Consider the following 21433-nt stretch of genomic DNA (forward strand, 5'->3'; position numbering starts at 1 on the left):
TCAGCATACACGAATAACCTTTGCATTGCCATTTGACTTGCAATAAAAGTTTGAAGGCATACTTGCAAATGTTACCTCATGGCTCAGCCAGATGATAAAACATTATTAATAAAGTACTAAATAAACAAATGCTCTCTAATGGCACATTTTTTGGTCTCTTCAACTTACATATTTTTCAGGTCTGAGAGGCCTAGTTTTTATAGGTCTGATCTAAACTTGAATTGAGAAGCCAAGCCAACTGGATTTAAATTCCCAAAGATACCACAAATTTGGGGGCACACATTAAATAACAAAATAAACACATGGTAAGATCAAATTTTGCTCCATATGAGGGCCCAGTAGAACTAATCTGCTTTCTGAAAAAGAACTAGGAATCCAAAGTAATATTACACACATATAAACCAGTTTATTAGATTGTCAGTGATACTTTGAGACATATTCAAGTTATTTTATTTTACTTCATATAAACAGAGGAAGGGAAGAAAGTTTAAACTTCAAGCTTTGTTCAGCATGTGTGCAGTTAGCATCCACAAAAGCACCATTGGATATGGAAGAATTAGCACCACAGAATTTTAGGACCTAACTGTTAACATGCATCACTGAAAAACTAGGGACATGAAAACACAAAGAAGTACGTGGTATGGTCCATTATAAACAATACAAGGCAATTTATGATTTGCTTTCATACAGTACAATACAATCACCAATCGATGAGAACCTGTTAAGTACAATACAGGACAAAAAACACTTTGTACCCTGTTAACACTAAAGCAGTTACAGATTTAAAAACATGTTTCTTATGAGAGGCAGGGGACTGAAATGATCACTCCTCCTCAATTTTTAAGTTCAGAGTTATATAGTTACATGATCTCTTAAGAAAGTATTTTCAAATTTGTGTCTCTCTGCCGCAATGTTGGCAAATGTTGTTTTTTAAACTGAAACATTTGATAAATTTTAAAAAAACAAAATAAAACAAAAACCTGATAAGAGTCAAGAAGTACTCCAGCATGGTCGAAGATATTCCACACAAGATCAGTTTGAGAAGGATGCCAATGGTGTTGACATTTGTCTTCCCTTCCGTGGAGGAATGTCAAGTACAGAAGCCTTGCGTTTGCGTTGACTTCACTTCATTTCTTTCACTCAATGTCTTTATTCTGAAGTGTAACATAAGAGACATTCCTTATTCCTCAACTGTCTTTGTAGTGTTATAGGGCTGTTCCTTAGGCTGGATTTGACAACAGTGAAAAGGGTTGATATTCTCTCTGGATTTAGGGTAAATTGTGAGCTAAAGAAAAAATATTAATTTAAATTTAGCATATGTGAAGTTTTAAAGGGAGTTTCACTATTTTCACAGTACAAACCCATAATGAATATCACTGAAAACCTTTCTGTTAGAAAGCATGTAACAAACCCTCAATTTTAAGTTGGGTCTAGGCCAATTTTGGCATATTAGAAGATTACTGTATAAGAAATGTGCAATAAGAATAGATAGGTACAGGTATATTCAGATCTCAATGCACTGATGCCAAGGAAAATATATTTTCAGTCACCAAGAGAAGAATATATCCTGAAGCATCCATGCAGACACATGAGTCAATCAAGCGTCTGCCCAACTTTTAATTCTGGAATAGTGATAACAGGGCCATGTAGGAAAAAGTACTCAATTACAGTATGGCAGCAATTTTATATTATATATTTTAACAGCAAAACATTTTTGAAAATAGATTCAGCACTATATGGCAAGTTTACAATTCACCATTTCTATACTTGTAATACATGCATTTATTTGTTTTCCAAGTTTTTTTTTTAAAAAAAACCCCACTAGGACCAACATCTTTCAGAACAACAATCTAACATTAAACAAAACCTTCTAAGGAAAATATTTAGCATCACAGAATTTGAGAAAACTTACTCAGCATCACAAAATACTCAATAGATGTACACTTGAGATTGTTCATGCCTTGACATAACACACCTTTGGGTTAATATATCTTATTATAAAAAGAAACAAAAGAAAGAATTGGCATGGAATTTATCTTTAGCCTGTCCTTGGTTCGAGAAGACTGGCCTCTAATAAACTTGACTCCTTTCCACAAAGATAACTGTTTCTATGAAGCAGCATTTATATTTAATAAAACTTCTTAAACTAGCGATGGAAAGAATGATCACCACAGAGAAAAAATTAAAGATAAGTAAAATTATAGGCAAATAGTTTTTTTCTTAAATGAACTGCTCCCAAACAAGAAAGAAAGCAAGGTTTGTTCAATTTGAAGTGTTCTTCTGTTGAAAAACATTCTTGGAGGAAAGCTAGCCTATCCTGATGAATGTCAGGAAGATGTAAGGTGTCACTTGAGAAAAAAAGTTAACTTAAAAAGAAATTATGTGTTGCTTTTCTGCTGAATCAAATCCATTATATAAATGAACTAGTAATTTTCTGAAGAGAATACAGCTACACACAGCAACACATCCGTGATACTATTTTCAATTTGATGACTCGCCGGGCATGGCTGACTTGAGCACAGAAGAAACAGAACTGATTTCTTAATGTTTTAGGGTTACGTTAAAATAACCTCAAAACAAAATCGAATTTTGACAGGCCAGCTTACTAGTTTTGGTTACCTTTATATTGGACCAACATTTCAATACAAGATAGTACCAATTAAAAATAAGATTTAAAAAACAAAAGCTGTCTAAAATTGTTCAATGAAAAAGCCTTAAAAGTTAGCATTGTAATCTCAAATGATTGTTAAGTCTTAGAGTAACAGTTTTGCCACTATCACATCACTTTTGTTACTCGAGTTTTATTTCTGTATTGTTCATTGGTTATATTATATAATACTATTTTCTGATAAGTTAAAGTTTGACTTACTACATTACATAAGAAGCTTTAGAAAGACACATAAGTAGGATACATTTATAAAAGGATAAATAATATTTTATGGTACTTTAGACGAACTCTATACAGATAAATATGTAGTTCAAGGTCATAAAGTGCCTTCATTTCCAGGTAATTAACTTTTCACTAAAATATTTTAAGGCTTTATAATATCAGAAGCTTGATAATATACGGGTTTTGTAATTAATTAGCATTCTTTTGTAATCCTTATTTCATTTAATCTTTTAATCCATTTTAGGTAATTTTTTAATAATTAGGAGCTTAAAAAGATAAAATTTGAATTGTATATTCTGAATTCATTTTGAGAGGAAAGGAAAAGATGTGTAATTTCTAAATGCTGTGATTTGTACACAAGACTCACATATTAAAAAAAAAAAAAAAGCTCACATGTTGCTCCTGAACAATCCAGCTTAGATCATAATATATAGCAGCCAATAACCCTCAAAAAATCAACAGAATATTTAATCCCATGGCAAACAGGGCCATCATTTCATTCATGTATATCTTCTGTTGTCTTTACACTTAAAATGATTGTGCAGCCTCAGATAAAAAAGACTATAAAAAAATCTAAAATGAATTCTTCAAATACAAGCACAATAAATATACTTTATTGCAACAGCTTGTGTAAAATCTGTATTGATGCTAACATCTAATGTTGAAGCATTTCTATGCTTCTACCCTCCATGAGCGTGTCACAGTAAAATACTGGTCACCTCATAGAAGTATGTGTAAGAGCCATAATCATACAGAATTCTCTTCTTATCAACTCTTTATGGAGGATATGAGGGCATTTAAGCACAGCTGTGTACATAGTTGTTCTGGCAGCTTCAGATTTTAAGATAAATTACAAATTTATGGACATCAACTTACTTAATTGGTTATGACCAATAAAAACTAATTAAAATGTTTGAATATTATATTTCAGGAACTTAGTAACGTGAGGCACATGATTAAATAGCCATGATACTTAAAATGCTTTGCCAATTACCATCGGATTAATTTAAAATGTTCTTTAAAGGGTTTTGAGGTTAGGATGAAGGAGGAAAGTTCAAACTCACTGCAAAGAATGGTTTAAATGAAATGTTCCACATAATTAGAAAAAGAGGAACTGCCAGTAGGAAAAAAGTGCTAGTCTTAAAATTGGTTTTGGTTTTGAATTTAAAGCCTAGTACAGGCAATTCCTGGGAATTAAAACAATTTTAAATGGCATAAACTTTTCTAATTGCACATTCCTTTACCAAAGTGCCACAAGTTACATTTTTTTTTTTAACGCACACAATGCTACTTTTCAAAATATAAGTACATATAAAGTTTTACCTTTTTCATAATAGTATAGTACAGTTTCACAAACTTGTCACAAATATAACCAGGACGACGCATTTTAACTTCCTAAATACAGTATAGTGTACTTAAAAAAATAACTGTTAGAACCTTGGCCATGATGAGATTCAAATCCAAGTCTAGCCAAAGCATTGCCATAAAATCTAAAAACATCACAAGAGTTTATTTAGGTAAGTTTTAGTAATACTCTGCCATGCAATGCACAGACATATGTGTTTTTTTTTAACATATTGGTTTACTTATCCTTTTTTAATCTGACTACTTATTATACTTACTCTCTTTAATCACTGAAGCTATAATGCATGTAATAACTGAGTTTTGAGAACAGTATTAAACACTGAGGTTTCTAGCCTTAATTGCTCATTCCTATGAAGCATATGAATGTTTGATGCATTGGCTATTCATTTTTATGCTTCTGTCTCTATTCTAAATAAAAGAACTAAATGGAAATGTATAGAACTAATGTAATAACAAAATGACATTAAAAACCAAAGCACCAATATATAGAACAAATAAAATAATAAACAAGTGTGTGAAAGTTTTTCATATTAATACACTTGTTAAGTCAGGGGAAGACAATAAAAACTAAGATCTCTTTACCAAGTAATAATTATATTACTATATATTTAGAAATTAAGTGGCATGCATATAAAGTTAAATTTTAAACATTTTTTAAACATTTTTTGTTGTTGTTTGAGTGTGATGAAGTTAGAGATATGTGTCATTATAATCTGAGACCCCCCTCCTCCAATCATATTCTTTTTTTTATTATTATTGATTTTTTACAGAGAGGAAGGGACAGGGATAGAAAGAGAGAAACATCGATCAGCTGCCTCCTGCACACCCCCTACTGGGGATGTGCCCGCAACCAAGGTACATGCCCTTGACCGGAATCGAACCCGGGACCCTTGAGTCCGCAGGCGGACGCTCTATCCACTGAGCCAAACTGGTTACGGCCAATCATATTCTTCAGAGGAAAGAGAGAATATAAGATCATGATTCTCAATGACAGGCCACCTGTCTTCCATTATGCCACAGGCTAAACATTGTGGTGTAGTACCTCATTTGATGAGGGTGAAAATGCTGGTAAAAATATAAAAGTGCTCATGTTAAAATTAGGAATAGTTCATCATCATGGAACATTAAATGACTATCAAAAGAGAACCCTTTCCTTTTTCAATAGTTTGAAATCTCAATCTTGGGTATAAAGAATGATTATATAAAAGCCTATAAAAGAAATACCCAATTCTATAAATTCTTCATCTTCTGAAGATGGAAAATGGCATATAAATTGGTATCTTAGTCCTCTGAGAGAATTAACAAAAATTAAAAACATAAGTAAAATCAAAATGGGTCAGACGTGATAAACCATTGATAACAGCTCCCCCCAAACCCAGGATACTGATAGGCGAATCACAGAAATTTTAGATATTCATTCTATATGACTTAACATACCTTCTTATAGTTTCTGAGTATTAGAAAATAATCCCTTGTGGGTACGTAATAGTCTTGGATAGTGGCAGCATTTAAAAACTGTTAGAGAATTACTTCAAATAAACATTGAAATGCAGACTCTTAATAGATGCTGTAGACATGTGGAAACTACACACTACATATGATACGCCAACCTGAGTCAGCTCATGTAATACCCAAAATAATATAAGATTCCACAATCTCTCTTACTAATACACAGATATTTTCTTGACTTTGTAAAAGGTAGGCAATTGTATTTACCTAATTTAGTTTTTCCCTGGTAGTAGTCCTATAGTGATGACATAAATACTGAATAAACCTATGAAAATCATTCATTCCTACGATAGCATTTAATCTTGTTTTCTATTATTCAGCTCTTTTACAGCATTTTTCATTTCCAACATGCCCTGCAATTAATTATAATAGTTATTTCTCATTGTATTGCTATAAGGAAGGCAAAGTTAATAAATTGCTTGTGCAGTGGTGGAGCTACACAGGGTTTTAAAAGACCGTATGTATGTTCTCTGCCCTGTAGGCAGGTATCTAGCATTGCCCTATGCTATGAATCTATACCACATGCTCCCTGGGGCCAAAGACTAGATCTTGTTGCCTGCTGCATATCCAGACCTAGCAGAGTGCTTAACTCATGCTGTATGCAAAATAAATATGTTGATTTAATAAAGGAGAAATGGGATTGAGAAAATAGAACAAAGAACCTCAACATACTTGCCCCTCACTACCACCCCCCCACAATGGAAAAGCTGTGCTTGCAAACTCTTGTTTCTCCATGACAACAGAGTAGGTAGTCTTACTCATTTTACACAATAGGGCAGTGTTACTCACTCTTAAATCATGACGGCAAAGCCCATATGGTATGTGTCTGCCAGAGTACCAATGATATGATTGACTGTTACTACAACTATTTCTAAAATTTAGAATTACCTTTCCTAATATCACATGATCTCATTTATTTGTGGAATCTAATGAACAAAATAAATTGACCAACAAAATAAGACCTGAAGCAGGAAGGCATGGAACAGACTGACATACCTTGATGTGGGGTTAGGGGGACAAGAAGAGATAAACCAAAGAGCTTATATACTTATATGCATAGCCCATGGACACTGGCAATAAGGTGGTGAAGACCTGGGGATGTGCGAAGGGGCTTGGAGGAGGGAGGAATGGGGGGAGAAAATGGGAGATATCTGTAATACTATCAACAATAAAAAATATGTTAAAAAATAAATGAATTAAAGGTTGTGCTTCTGCATATGATAAGCTATACTTTTCTTAAGCTAACTCAGGCATAAAGAATCAAAGAAATAATTCTCACAGCTTCAATCACAACACGAATATGGAGAATGTCAGAAGGGAATGAAAAGACAGTTACATATATATAGCAAAAGGAATTGGGAACTAGTGGCTCTTAAATTTCTTGGAAATTAGTGCAGAAAAGGTGGGATTCTTGTAAAGATAGTGATTTTGGTGACTAGGTGAATGCTGAGGTTAAACCAGATCCTGTCAAGTCTCTCTGAATTCTAAAATTCTATACTGTGCTAATTGGTTCCTCCTCTGATAATATGGGAATCTGTACACTATTCAAAGTTTATTTTATTTTTAACAATAGTTAAACTAAAAATGTTTAATGTTTTGGAACTTTTGAACAGTTGTTCACAGTTGTGAATATTAAAAATTACCTTTAAACCATTACTTCTTCTTTTATAACAATGCCATGTAAAGCCTTTTAAATCCTGAATACATCTGCTTAAATTATATCAATATAATGTGGATATTAGCATACTTTATATTGCCAGCAAAATTAGTAGCTTGGAGTTTGTTCCTACTCCTACTACTTTATATGAATGTGTGCCCTAAAGAATGGGCCTTACATTCAAGGCCTCATTTCTATTTTCAAAGAGGGGAAGGGAACATTATCCTATATAATAAAAGGGTAACATGCAAATAGACCAAATGGCAGAACAACCGAACAACCAATCAAAGTGTAATATGCTAATGATATGCTATGGCTGCTCAACTGCTTGCTATGACGTGAACTGACCACCAGGGGGCAGATGCTCCGACCGGTAGGTTAGCTTGCTGCTGGGGTCCGGCTGATCAAGATGGGCTGGACATGCCCTGGAGCCCTTCCATGGTCCCTCCCCAGCGCTATAGTGCACAATGGGGTCTCTCAACCTGGCCTGCGCCCTCTCACAATCTGGGAACCCTCAGGGGATGTCAGAGAGCTGGGTTCAACCCGATCCCACAGGCCACTCCTCTTGGGAGGGCGCCAGATGCAGGGCTAATGGCTCGGGACTGATCAGGACTGATTGGGCAGGCACAGTGGGGCCGGGATGAGCGGGAGTGGCAGGTAGGAGGTGCAGGCAGGGTTGGACTGTGGGTTTCCGACCCATCCCTGCAGGCCACCCAGAGGGACCCCACCCATGCATGAATTTGTGCACTGGGCCTCTAGTTTCTTATAAAAATTAGAGTTCTGGTTTTAAACATATCAGTAGAAAAACAATAGCTGTGCTATTGTTTGAATCTCTAACTTAAATTGCTACTAGTATACATGTTAATAAAAACAGGACAATTAACTAGAACATTTTGACTGAGAAGCAACACAAACATTATTAATTCCAAAACTAGGAAGCAAACATCTAATTTTTATTAGCCAGAACCATAAATACATAGTAGAAAAGATGACTTACTATCAGCTTTAATTTATGGTAAGGAAGGACTTTTCAAAACCCTTCAAGCAGCATGTACTCACTGGAAATCAGGCCCATACCCTTCTGACACTAAACGGGCATCATTACTCATACTCAGATGGGAACAAGGACCATGGTCTCATTTTTCCACATGGCAACAAACATTATTGGCAGTTAATTAAAATTAATTGCTACAACTAAAATGATGATAAATCGCTTAGAGAATTCTTGCATATTGCTCAAAAGTAGTTAATCATCTTTATAGTTTAGAACATACATCCTTGAAGTTTAGAATGGTAGCACTGCAAGACCTCCTACAGACTAAAGTATAGTAATGAGATTCTCTTGGTAATTCAAATGTAACTGCCTTTTTGTAAGAAATAAGACTTAGGATAAATTCTACACTAAAGCAGGTCACATTAAAGGGATGTTTCGATGCACCTGCCCAGCATCTCTGTTTTTAATAGAGTAATTTAGAGTTTCCAAAAACAGTACCTCTTGGTGCATATAGCATTAAGGTGGGAGAGTTCTTTGAGTGTTAGGAGTACTATCATTAAATACTAAATTAGAGGTTATTTTGCTCCCTCCATTATGACTACAGGTTTGCTGCCATGATTTTAATAGTGGTATGTGTCAATATACTCAGTAAAGATCTGCTTGTTTCTTGCCTGTTTTAAAAAAAATGTCGGCCATAAAAAGGTACTATGTACTGATATACTGAACAACGTGGATGATCTTAAAACTATTAGGCTGAGTGAAAAAAGCAAAATACAAAAAGTACATGTTAATTTATACGAAATTCCAGAATAGACAAAACAAACTAACTCGTGGCAACAGAAATAAGAGCAGTGATTGCTTTTGGAAGGTAGGATGGGGGGACTGTGGGAGTGTTAATTGGGAAGGGGATCATGGGAATTTTCTGGGGTGAGAAAAATGTTCTGTATTGATATTCATCGAACTCACTGAATGGTATATTAAAATCGGAGTATTTCACTTTATGTAAATGATACCTTAATAAAAATGTTAAAACGTATTACTGCTAAACACAATATTGTTGCTGAAGCATCAGAGGTTGAATGGCATTTTTCTTTTTTGCATTTCAAAACCTCTGTCTGCACACTATCCCCTTGAGAGCAGCACATCCTAGAATGGGATCCATGACTAATCGTGTACAGAAGACATGGAATTTATAGCAGGTACTGAACCAAAACAGGTTTTTGTTGCTGAAGGAAAAAGAAGACAAATTCTTTTATGGATCATACTAACTGTATCGGTCCTAAGGAGAGACCTAAAACGTCTTATGTTTAAAAGGTACCTTAGGATAGAAAAGGTTTTCCCAGTCAAATCTGTTACTTGAAAATACTAGTTTCTAAAGCCATAAAAATCAATAAAAACTTGGTTCAAATGCTACTTAAAAGTGATCATGGCTATATGGCCTTCATTCTTTTTCTTTCTTTTTTTTTTTTTTGGTTCTCCAAAGTATGGCAAGGAGACTAATTAACTTAAAACATGTAGGTGGGACGGAAACAAGAGTTTACCTTATGCTGCTTGGTGCATAATCAAGTATATATATGTTATATCACATTTTAAAACCATTTTGAATGCCAGTAATTGGGCCTAATATATGGTTACCTCACCATTTCAAACCCAAGGTGCCACGTGTTCATCAGCTTTAAAGAGGTTACATGCAAAATCAAAATATCTCATGAGTTCCCAATATTCTATAGAAATAACCTTGTAACACTATCTGACAATTCCAGAAATAAAAAAGTAAAAAATAGTCTATTGGTCTGAGAAGAAAATAGTAATATCCTGAAATGACAAGTATTCATGGGCAAAATTAAAACTGCAATCAAGTCAGATAATTATTTCTCCAATTTATTTCTTTGTGTAATTCTAATTCCAACTTACCAAAGGTTCGTGCTGTCTTGAATCCACATTTCATACAAAAACATTTAAAATATATAATTTTACTATTAATCATCATCTCCACCCGAGATTAGAGGAAAAAAGAAAAAAAAAAGGAAGCAATTTCCCTAGCATAATGCCTGACCTATGGGAGGAAACTCAATAACTATTTGTTTAATAAATGAATGAATGCTTTCATTTCCCTCAAATTGCCATCTCCTACCTCACATATTGGCTCTTTACTGCATATTAAAAATTCAGTATGATTGAAAAGAAAAAGCACAGGCACAGCCTTAATTAGCTTAAAAAAAAAAAGAAAAAAGCGCATTGCTCTGAAACCTTTAAGCCACAGGTCATTTATTGCTGCTACTGCTATTGTGACATAAAAATCACTTAAGCATAAATTGACACAATTGTAAAACAATAAATTGGTACAAGATAACCTATATTTTTAGCTATGAAATTTTTCTTTTAAAAACTCAATTAATGACATTAAAGGACATCATTTGCTTCTCTAGAGTGAACAATAAAAACTTAGGTAATTAATAGGATGGTTAGCTGTGTGATGGTTCATGTACACAATTTTCTAAATAACATTTTTGTTTAAAGGCTACCCTGCAATGTAGGTGCCAGGACAAGACCTAGGTCAACAGGACAGGAAGGAATTTATTATATTTTAGTCATTAGGATTGAGTCCTGGAAGGCTCACTAGGGTGGAAAGCCCAGGCAGTAAGACTAAATGATAGAGAGGGATCAAAGACTCAATGATTTCAAGTGAAGAGGCTGAATCTAGGCAAGTGGTATTTCTGTACACCAAATACCAATATAATGACTTGATATGCCTTCTGCCAGGACTAAACCCGATAGTTGACTGCAGAATTGAGCCTAGAGATGTGACAAAAACAAGAAAATACATAGAATACATTTAAAAATAAACTATTTAAATTAGCTATAAAACATGTGTTTAATTGTACCAAATTGATTTGAAATTTATCATTTAAAATTTCTATAGTGTTATTATGAAGGTTTCAATGAGTGGTGGGCTCTCTGGAAACCTTGGCATTTGACTATGTCACTAAATGATCTCAGTAAGTCATATAACCTGCCTGGCCCTGCTTCTCCATCTGTTGAGTGAGGTTAGTGATACTGAACTAAACTAACCTAACTCAGTATTTTCATCAGAATGAGATGCAATATGTAAAAGAATTTTGAAAAATATGTGAAATTACATATAAACTAGAGGCCCAGTGCACATAATTTGTGCACTCAGGCGGGAAGGGGGGTTTCCCTCAGCCCAGCCTGAGCCCTCTCTCAGTCCGGGAGCCCTTGAGGGATGTCCAACTGACAGCTTAAGCCTGCTCCCTGTCAGTCAGACATTCTTAGCATGCTGTGGAGGTGGGAGAGGCTCCTGCCACCGCTGCTGCACTTGCCAGCCATGAGCCTGGCTTCTGGCTGATCAGCTCTCCCCCTGTGGGAGTGCACTGACCACCAGGGGGCAGCTCCTGCATTGAGCATCTGCCTCTGGTGGTCAGTGCGCATCATAGCGACCAGTTGTTCTGGCATTGGGTCAATTTGCATATTAGCCTTTTATTATATAGGATTATTATAATTTAAAATTCCATATTCTCTCCCCCTCCATATTCTTTTTATATTTAATTTAATTTAGTTAGAAAATATTTCAGAATTAATGGCCAGTTATGGAAAAATCTTTAGGACAAATGAATCTTTTGTACCAGTAAGTAATTGAGTTTATCCATTATTGGCTCTTTATTGCAATGTATCTACAGTGAAAATTATTATGACTTCTGTTTTACAATCATGGTAGAATCAGGCTTATTGCATTTGGTTAAGACGTTGGTGAAATATTCATAGTTGAAAACACTGATGGAGTTTTGTAAAACACATATGGACAGAAAAGGAGTTTGTGAAGATATTTTATGTGTGATGCGAGTGAACTAAATGAAAGTAAGAATGAATATAAAAGCCTAGGGAAGGGAGGGCAAATATGTGATATTAACTGTCCCTACTCCTTGCATTCTTCATCCTCTCCCCATGCTCACACAGATAAATCACAGCAACCTTTTATGATGAGCCTGCATGGGGCTTCACAATCATCTCCAACCTAGAGCTCAGGAAGTCAGCTTGAATAGAGTAGGCACACGAGATGAAACAGATTATTATTTTCACCCTAGGACATCAAAAGAGATTTGGCATGGGGAAGACAGAATTATTGTTTAAAATAGTATCACTGTAGTTCTCTAAATTTGCATCAATGAAATATATTTTGAGCAGTATAAGAGAATATAGATAATTACTCATATTTAAAGGATAAATTGTTCAAGGTAAAATAACATGCAGCATTTTATAATAGATAGCGTCAAACTCACTTCTCATATACACCAACACACTGCCTGACACGTGGCAGATAATCAGATTAATATCTGTTGAATAAAAAGATGACAGTTTGATTAAGCTACAACAGCTGCTTTGAATCAAATAATTTTGGACAAGGCACACTTAAAGCTAATGGCAGTGGAATATTCTTATTTTGTAAATTATTGTAATTCTATTCCTCAGCATAGGGCCTGGTACAGAGTAATCACTGAGTAAATGGAACAGGATCATTTATCTACAAAGTAAGGGAAAGGATATTTTTGAAGTAAAATTCAGGATGTGCAATAAACAAAAGATCCCATATTCTACCACACCCTAATTTGTGAGTCATTCTTTGAAATAAAGTGACATAGTATTTCTTATCAGGTTTTAAAATTATCACTTTCATTCCCACTTGTCACCATTTTGATTTGTCTGTTAAGTACTGTGATCCCGAAGAAACAAGATTTCTAAGGCAAAATGAGAACAGGAACAGTGGTTTTTAGGTAAAGAGAGATTATTTCAGTCATGAGCACAGTGCTAGGTATTGAGAGGAACATAAAAGAGGAAGAAACAGTCTCTGAGTTTAAGCTTAAATTCAAGTTAAGATGATAGGAATTTATATGGGAAACTAAGCTTAACATTTTAAATATATTTAATCAAGTTTTAGACTTGATTAAGATGTCTTAAAAACATCCTTTGGAACTAGAAGAATGGCTTATTTAAAGCTTTGTGTACGGGGCCAAAAAAGAGATAAAAAAAATTAAGTGGCAGGGTCAAGAGGGTTCTGAGCAACTTAAAGCAACAGTGCGCGGAAACACTTTAGGGAAGCAGCCATTACGAAATCTGAAGGATGCCAAGAAGGAAAGGATGGTCAATAAACGCCAGACGAAACAAAGAGGAGGTGGAGGAAAATGAGAAAAGGCCACAGAAGGAAGTCAAAGGTAACTTTAGGTTTCTCCGACTCCAGGAATACAGAAAGTGAAAGGGTTCTTAGGGATCATCTGTTCTGATCCAATCCTCGCAATTGCCAGGTAAGCAAGTTGGGTTCCACAGAGGTTAACTGGCTCGCTCCAAGCCCAGCTGGAAAGCACTGAGCCAGGGCTTCTCCCTCCACAGCATCACAGCGCCCCTACCTCTGTACCACACGGCTGTGTGCCAGGGGGGCAGAGGTGAGATTCTTTAAATGCCATGGATGCTTGAAATAATAGTCCAAATAATACACAACTAGAATTGTTTTGGTTTTATTAATCATAGGACACATATAGCAAGTAATTTAGCATTCACATTCACTTTATAGTTATTTTGTCACAAAATTATTAAAACTAAGTTGTTACTTAGAATTAAATTATTGAAAATCTAAGTTAAGAATCAAGTTTTGTGTTTACCTAAAATATTTTCCTCATAAAATATTAAAAAATTTCCACCAAATATAATGTAGATTTTCTGTAATATGTCTCAACTCAGAAGCAAATCACCTTAATGGAAGGTATTGCTTGAATCCCAGCTTGGTATATTATTAAATTTAATATTTGGGTCTTTTTTTTTTTAAAGAGTCAATAAATGGTGATTAACAAACCAAATCGCACATAGTTAACTAATGACCCAAAGGATCCCTTAAATAGGACTTGAAGAAGAAGAATGCAAACTAGCTTTAGTCATAAATCAAACAGGCATCCTTTAGTCTAAGTAAACTTAATATTATAATTGATAAAGTAGGTAAATAATTGTCCAAAAAAAAAAAAAAAGGCTCAGAACTCGGGGAATTTTCAGGCTGGATTTACTATATTAAAGAGTCCTACTGGCAAAACATTAGTGCCTAGTTTATGTTAGACACTACAGAGGAGAGGTTAAGTTCTAGGCTGCTGAGAGCTGGTGCCCGGAGGACTGCATGGTGCTAAGTGAGTCTCTGTGATTTAAGAGTCATAATGGGGAGCACAGAAGAATGATCTTAAGTAGTGATGGGAGCTCTGCAAAGAAAAAAAGTAATTGCTTAGTATGTTACTCAGCCAGATATACCACAATCTTTCACTAAATTTTTCCATTCAATATCTTTTTCTCCTTACTAAGAACACATTCCTAATTTTATAATGGAAATCCAAGGAATAATGAGATTCAATTTTAAAGAATTCTTTTGAAGTAAATACTATCTACATGTTGCAGATCATTAAAGAAAAAGGGGCTACAAAATTATGGAATTATTTTAAATTGCTCTAAGTAAGTTGCATTTGTTTGAAAAAAATCTTATACATTGATATTATAAATTGTATTAATGAAGTGGAGAAAGATTCAGTTATCATTATCCAAGAATCATAGTCAACTAGTTTTTGTGTCAGTTCCAAGATAATTTAGGCCAAGAAAAGGTAGATCTTTTTCTACATCAAAATCATAAGCATAATGCTCATAATTATTGCATTTCTGGTTAGTTACATAGATATTGCTTGCAGGATTTCAAACTTTATTGATTTCTAAAAAATTTAATTACAGAAGACAACCTTTTTGCTTTTGAAAAAATAAGAGTTTGAAGAATGTTTCTTGGCTTGTGGTTTTTCTTACTGTTAATGATTTGGAAAATAACATTTGAAACACTCCATTTGCTGAAATGCATTTTTACTTATGCCTACTTCCTCCCAAATTATGTTTCTCATAAAGCTGCTTGAAGGGAACTGTTATATTGTACTAAGCCTAGACTTAAAAATCATTTGTTAAACAATAACACTGTCCAATTCCAGAAAAATTTCCAATCTACTACATAAGTAATGTGAAAACAACCCTAGAATGTTTATAGCAAAAATATACAGATATTCCAGGCTTTATGCCTAATTGCCCTCTAACTTCAAACCTTCAATAAGCAAACAAAGACAAAATATCCCTCTGGAGTCCTGTAGGTGTCACGGGAAATCAAGGGTTAACTTTCCCTGTAAATCAGTGGAAAGATTCCAGGATAAAATATCCTGTATTTGCAGACACCCAAAGACTATAAAAAAATTTCTTAACATAAGTACAATTGCTTTTAATTGTAAACCTTTTTACATGTGAGAATTACAACAATACGAAATACTATAAGGATTATACTTGGAAAGCTAAGTGGCAATAACTATAAACCCATTATTGATGGGAGAAGGGCTAAGCAAATATCTTGCTTATTAACAACAACAACAAAAAAGCCTGAGAAATAGAATGGTGGTTGCCAGGGGATGACAGTTTGAGTTTTGTAAGATAAAAAACAGTTCTGGAGAGTGTTGTACAACAAGGTGAATATACTTAACAAAATACTTAAAAATAGTTAAGAAGGGTTAGTATAATAAGAAATGGTTACAATGGTAAATTATGTTATGTGTGCTTCTTTTTTAACCACAACTAAAAAAATTCAAACAAGACCAGAGAGTAAGGTATTCAGATTGACTAAGGATATCTTTTCTACATCCAATAAATTATAAGTAGATAACTTAAAAAAAAAAAGGATTGAGAAAGTAATTTGAGATTTAGAGGGTCAACTTGTGAGAAAATGAAAGATAAATCACCTATGAAAATTACATTTCAGGCTGGAAAGACTCAGAACGTTTTGGTTGGGAAACCTGGGGAGCATACACTCAGTGGTGAAATGTCAAGTAGTTTGAATTTGAGTTTAGGAGGTGGGGTTGAAACTAGCATTCCCCATGATTGTTGCCCAGGAAGCTAGCCAAAATGATAGTACGAAACCTTAAATACTTGCATTTATGTATTTAGCTTCAATGTGTTTAAAGCGAGCCCTAGATATTATTTATTTAATATGATAAAAACTCATTTTCCCATGTGTTACTTATGGCTGACAGTATTAAAACCTAAACAATTCCAGCTGAAAAAATGATATGGATAAAAGGCTGCAAGTCTAGGTCCCTGACAAAGAATGGCTAGCAGACCACTTGTATCACAAACAGCAATTTCTGAACCCCACTCTGGATCAACCAAATCGGAACCCCTGGTGATGGGATCCCGAACCTACATTTGCAATGCACGATGTACACTAGTACTTGAGAATGACTGAACTACCTTTCAAAGGGAGAAACTGCTGTCATTTTAGTGGAAGGTTAGAACTCATTTGAGGCAAATATGGAGTTTAATGCTTAAGGGCGTCTTGATGACATCATCATGGCCATGAGGCTTTGAGTTCCTCAGGGATGCATTGAAGATTCTCTGCTGTTTTAAAGGAGGCCTGTTGGAGTAAAGCAATCTCTTTGAAGTATCAGAATAGACACATTCCAAGGTGAACCAAATGGTAGTTTGTGCTGCAAGAGCCAGCTGTTGGGCTACGATCGAAATGAGAACTTTTACAGCTCTAAAGCAGGGATGACAAATAGCAAATATTTGGCACAATGCTGTTTCTCTCTCTTTCCTTCTGGATGCAGATTTCAAATTCTCAATATAGCAAGTTAAGGCAATCAGTTATAGTAACAATCAATTGTAGTAACTTCTCCATGGGCGGGGAAAGGATGGGGTAGGATTGGGTTCTCTTTATAATTCACACACACACACACACACACACACACACACACACACACAATATTTGTGCACAGTAAAATTTACTTAGCTAAATATTTAGAAATGTTGTAATACAGATATAGTTTATAGACTTTGGTGTAATATATTTCAACTTAGGTCTCTCTCAAAAGGTATTATTTGTCCACTAGAGATTTGGAAATGTTACCGTACCAGAAGAAAGCACAGCTGACTGGAAGAAGTGACAAGAAAAAGTGGACCCTCCAAGTGAGAACTGAGTTTCATAGTGGTTCATACTAGGTCCCTGAATTTACACATCATCACTACAACTATCCATCTATCCTTAACAGAGCCTGAAACTCTCCAGGAGAGAATCAGACGTTATTTGCAGAAATAATCAACTCACTTGGAAACCTATTTTCTAAAACAGAAAATTTAATATGAAATTAGCAAACTATGTTGGCTTTTTCCATCTTAAGTTAAATAGTGCAAGAAAAAAATAATGAAAATATTTTATTGCTTCAACCTTTAACTAGAATTTAATCTGGATTTTTATAAAGATAAACATTATTTGCTAATATCCAATCATTTGATTTTCCAATTTACTGTATTATCTCTGCCTTTCCAAATAAATCCTTAGCAGCTACTTCTGAGTAGCAATATAAATGTATTCGTTTTTATAATTGTTTCTAAAAGATGATTAAGTAAAAATTTTCTCATAAAAATTAGAAAAGCTAGACTTAATTTTGCAGTGCAAATTTCATAAAACCCATCTTAACTAATTCATTTAATTAGTTAAGCTCATGAAATTTTGAAGACTGTTTCTTATATTATTTTTCAATAACAAGGGATGGAAGGAAAAAAGTCTTTCTTAATGTTTTCAGAATAATACTAGAAAAATTGAATTCACACTTCTTTATTCAACTTGGTAAATTAACAGAGACCCTGAATACAAGAGTTCCAAGTATATGCCCCAGAATCCTGTTTTGCAGAGTCGATAAGAATCTTCAAGGTAATAACAATCTATTTCTTTTCTGATTTGTTAATTCCCTCTAGCATCCTACATTAAGTGCATGTCCAGTCTCTGACTTAAATAATTCCGGCAACATGGAGGTAACACTGCTTCTTAAAGTTTGTTCTCATGTTGAGTTGAAATCTATAAATCTCTATTCTGTCTGAAGCCTACTCAAATTATAATTCTAAGACTTAGATTTTTTAAATCTAAAATTTAAGTTGTAGCAATCATACAAACAGAATAGAGAAAAGAAAGTTACACTATCTGCAATGATCCTTCTGAGTTGGTCACTATCTCTGTTATGTCAGGGGTTAATCCTTTTCACAATTAGAGATTCATTCATTCTTTTGGAGGGGTAGTAGTTACAAAAAGAAGTTAATGAACTTACAGAACTGCCAAAACTCCAGAAATGAATTAATTTAGTATTTCTGTTAGGATGTGATCCACTAGATTAGCTATTAAGAGGTTATTTGTAGTCATATGTATTAATTGAATAGATTTACATACAAGATATGGCTTTATTAATTTTGATCAACACAATTGTAAAATGTCTACAGGTTGGCAAACATAAGTTATTTTTAAATATATTAGTTACATTTTAAAATAATATGCTCAATGAAATTCAGGTAGAGTATTTCTAAATTTAAGTCAATTGGTTCAACTGTTAATTTTTAAAAAGTACCATAAACACACTACAGTATATATATATATATATATATAATTTCCTCTATCCTGTGTGTATAGATAGGACACAGGAAGATGGTGAAAATATATGCTTTTTAAAAGAAATTAGTATATTTACCACATATATTTTAAGAGATAATCAGCATTTTAAGCTTTAGCCTTTATTTTCTGTTTACTTAGCCTATTTAAGTAATTATGAACCATCTGAGCAACATGACATTATGAAATGTAAGTTCTCTTTAAGTCCTAATATTTAATATTCACTAAATTTGTATAAATAATTCTTGAGTATAGAAATTATTCAATTTCCTTTACTAAGATTTATACCCCAGAATTATTTGATAAATTAAAAATAAGCTTGTCTCCATATGTTTGAACTCGAGCTTTTCATACACAGATTCATAATTATTCATTCCTATCAGAATGATCTCAAGGCAACTGTCAAAAAATCAGAGGGAACAAAGAAAAGTTATTAAATATAGTGAAAGGATAAAAATAAAATAAAATAAATTTAACCTAAACTCTAGTCAATTTATAAAAAATGTTTGTTTTAAGATTTGTAAACTTTTCAAGGCAGAATGAGCAGCACTGAATCTTCTTTCTAAGATGCTACAGCTGTTTTGACCATGTTCCTCCGTCACTATCTTTTGTAGCTAAGGTAAAATCACATCAACCTACAGCAGTGGCTCTTAAATGTGGTTCCCATATCAGCTGCAGTAGTTCACCTGGGAATGTCAGAAATGGAAAATTTTGGTCCTCTTCTCCACGCGCCCCCCCCCCCCCCCCCCCCGCCCTCTTGCTGGCCTAGGGAGCAGAAACTCCGGAGGTGGGGGCCACGAATCTATGGTTTAACAAACCCTGTAGGTAATTCTTAATCACACTAAAGTTTGAAAACCACTGGCCTACTGGAAAAAAATGTCTACCTATAAATAGGGCAGCCATTTCAGTTTATCCTGTTGGGAGTTAAAGAAGAGGAAACATAGTAATTAAATATGAAAATGAACAATGTAGGAAGAGTAAGATGACAGGAAAAAGTGGCAATAAGTCAATAAAACTCTAATATTGGTAAGATTTATTTACAACTGATTTAACATGACCATTCATTTTTGGTTCATGAAAATATAATTGTAGATCTACGGTGAAGAGTAATTTGTCTTCTCTCTGCCCTTAAGGGTAGAATTGAGATGATCCATCTACATGTTCATTTGATGCCTTTAAAAATTATTGACATTTATTTCAAATAGTTGGTTGAAATGAGAGGTTCAATATGTAAACTATACTAAAGATCAAATAAATTGTATTTATTAGCACCATCCTTTAACCAACTAGAGGAACCCTCATATAAGCAAGTATATGTCTCTTGTTGAACTAGACCCATCTATAGGAAACAGTTTGGGAAAGATAATTGCCAGTAATCTGAGGCAGATTTATTTATAGTGGTGGTTGGGGGTAGACTGTACTTTATTAGTTAGCAGACTAAATTTCAGATTAAGTCTTAAAGGCAGTGTAGCCTGAATGAGCACAATCTTTGGCTTGTCAATTTGGGTTCAAATATAACTCTGAAATATCGAACCAGTTTCTAAGCTTCTGGGAAAATATATTAAAATGGAGATGATACGAGGGTTGTTAAGATACTTAGAAGTAGTAGATATAAGGGGCCCAGCAATGCCTAGTATATGGTCAGTATTCAATAAGTAATAGTTATTAGTATTAATACATTTTGATTTTTCCTTTTGTTACCACCTTCTCTTTAAAAATGGTCATGGTGCAATTTTCCTAAAGGCTAATTCATTTCTGAAATTACCTGTAAATCATGCTAGACAAAATATTTTCTGAAGATCCACTGAGTATTGAAGAGTTGGAGTAACTGACCTTTCAGTCCAAGTGGAATGTTATATAGAAATATGGTAAGAATGTTGAAATTAATTGAGTGAAGTATTATCCCTTCCTTCTCAGAGTCTATAGATCTAATTCATGGGGCAATTTCTAAATTTTCAAAGAGCAGCTTTAGTTTTTATTGTTATCTGAACAAATAAATAGGATGGAGTAGGGCCATGGTCATAGTGGGAGGAAATTGTGTTTTTACCCACTTCCAACAGCTACAGCGTATGGAGCGAGGAAAAGGAGGGAAGAAATTAACAAAATTACATGTGTATATACATTGCAAAATACACTTTAGTTACTCTTAAGCATTGTCTTTGATAAACAAATAGGTACCAGAAAGAGATGTCTAAGGAGAAAGGTGTCACTCTTTTTTAATCTTCCCTATAGACAGTGGTGGTGGCACTGCAAACTGGAGGACTAGGGTGACTAAATAAATGCCTCTAAGACAGAAACCTTGTGTGCTTCCTCCCTTCCCCCCCAATCATCAACCTTTACAGTTTCTCAAGAATAAAAGCAAATAAACAAACCCATTATAATGTGTTATCTTTGCACATCCTACTACTTATAGGTCCTCTAAAACAGAACCATAGTATTCACAGCAGTTCAGTGCCCTTCCTTATTTTCTTTGTTAAATGTCATTATTTGTAATGTTCAATAGGACCAAGAAAAAAA

At 34.2% G+C, this 21433-nt stretch overlaps 1 protein-coding gene across 1 annotated transcript in view; it reads right to left on the bottom strand.

The window, feature by feature from the left end:
• Window positions 1-323: 323 nt before the first annotated feature.
• The window catches only part of PURG (purine rich element binding protein G), a 31058-nt gene continuing 9948 nt past the window's right edge, over window positions 324-21433 (bottom strand). The window contains exon 3 of the mRNA XM_036300501.1: window positions 324-1285. Coding sequence (XP_036156394.1) covers window positions 1181-1285 — 105 coding nt within the window. The 3' untranslated portion in view covers window positions 324-1180. The remainder of the gene's footprint in view (window positions 1286-21433) is intronic.

The sequence above is a fragment of the Myotis myotis genome, unplaced genomic scaffold (genome assembly GCF_014108235.1).
Source record: "Myotis myotis isolate mMyoMyo1 unplaced genomic scaffold, mMyoMyo1.p scaffold_m19_p_3, whole genome shotgun sequence".
NCBI lineage: Eukaryota > Metazoa > Chordata > Mammalia > Chiroptera > Vespertilionidae > Myotis > Myotis myotis.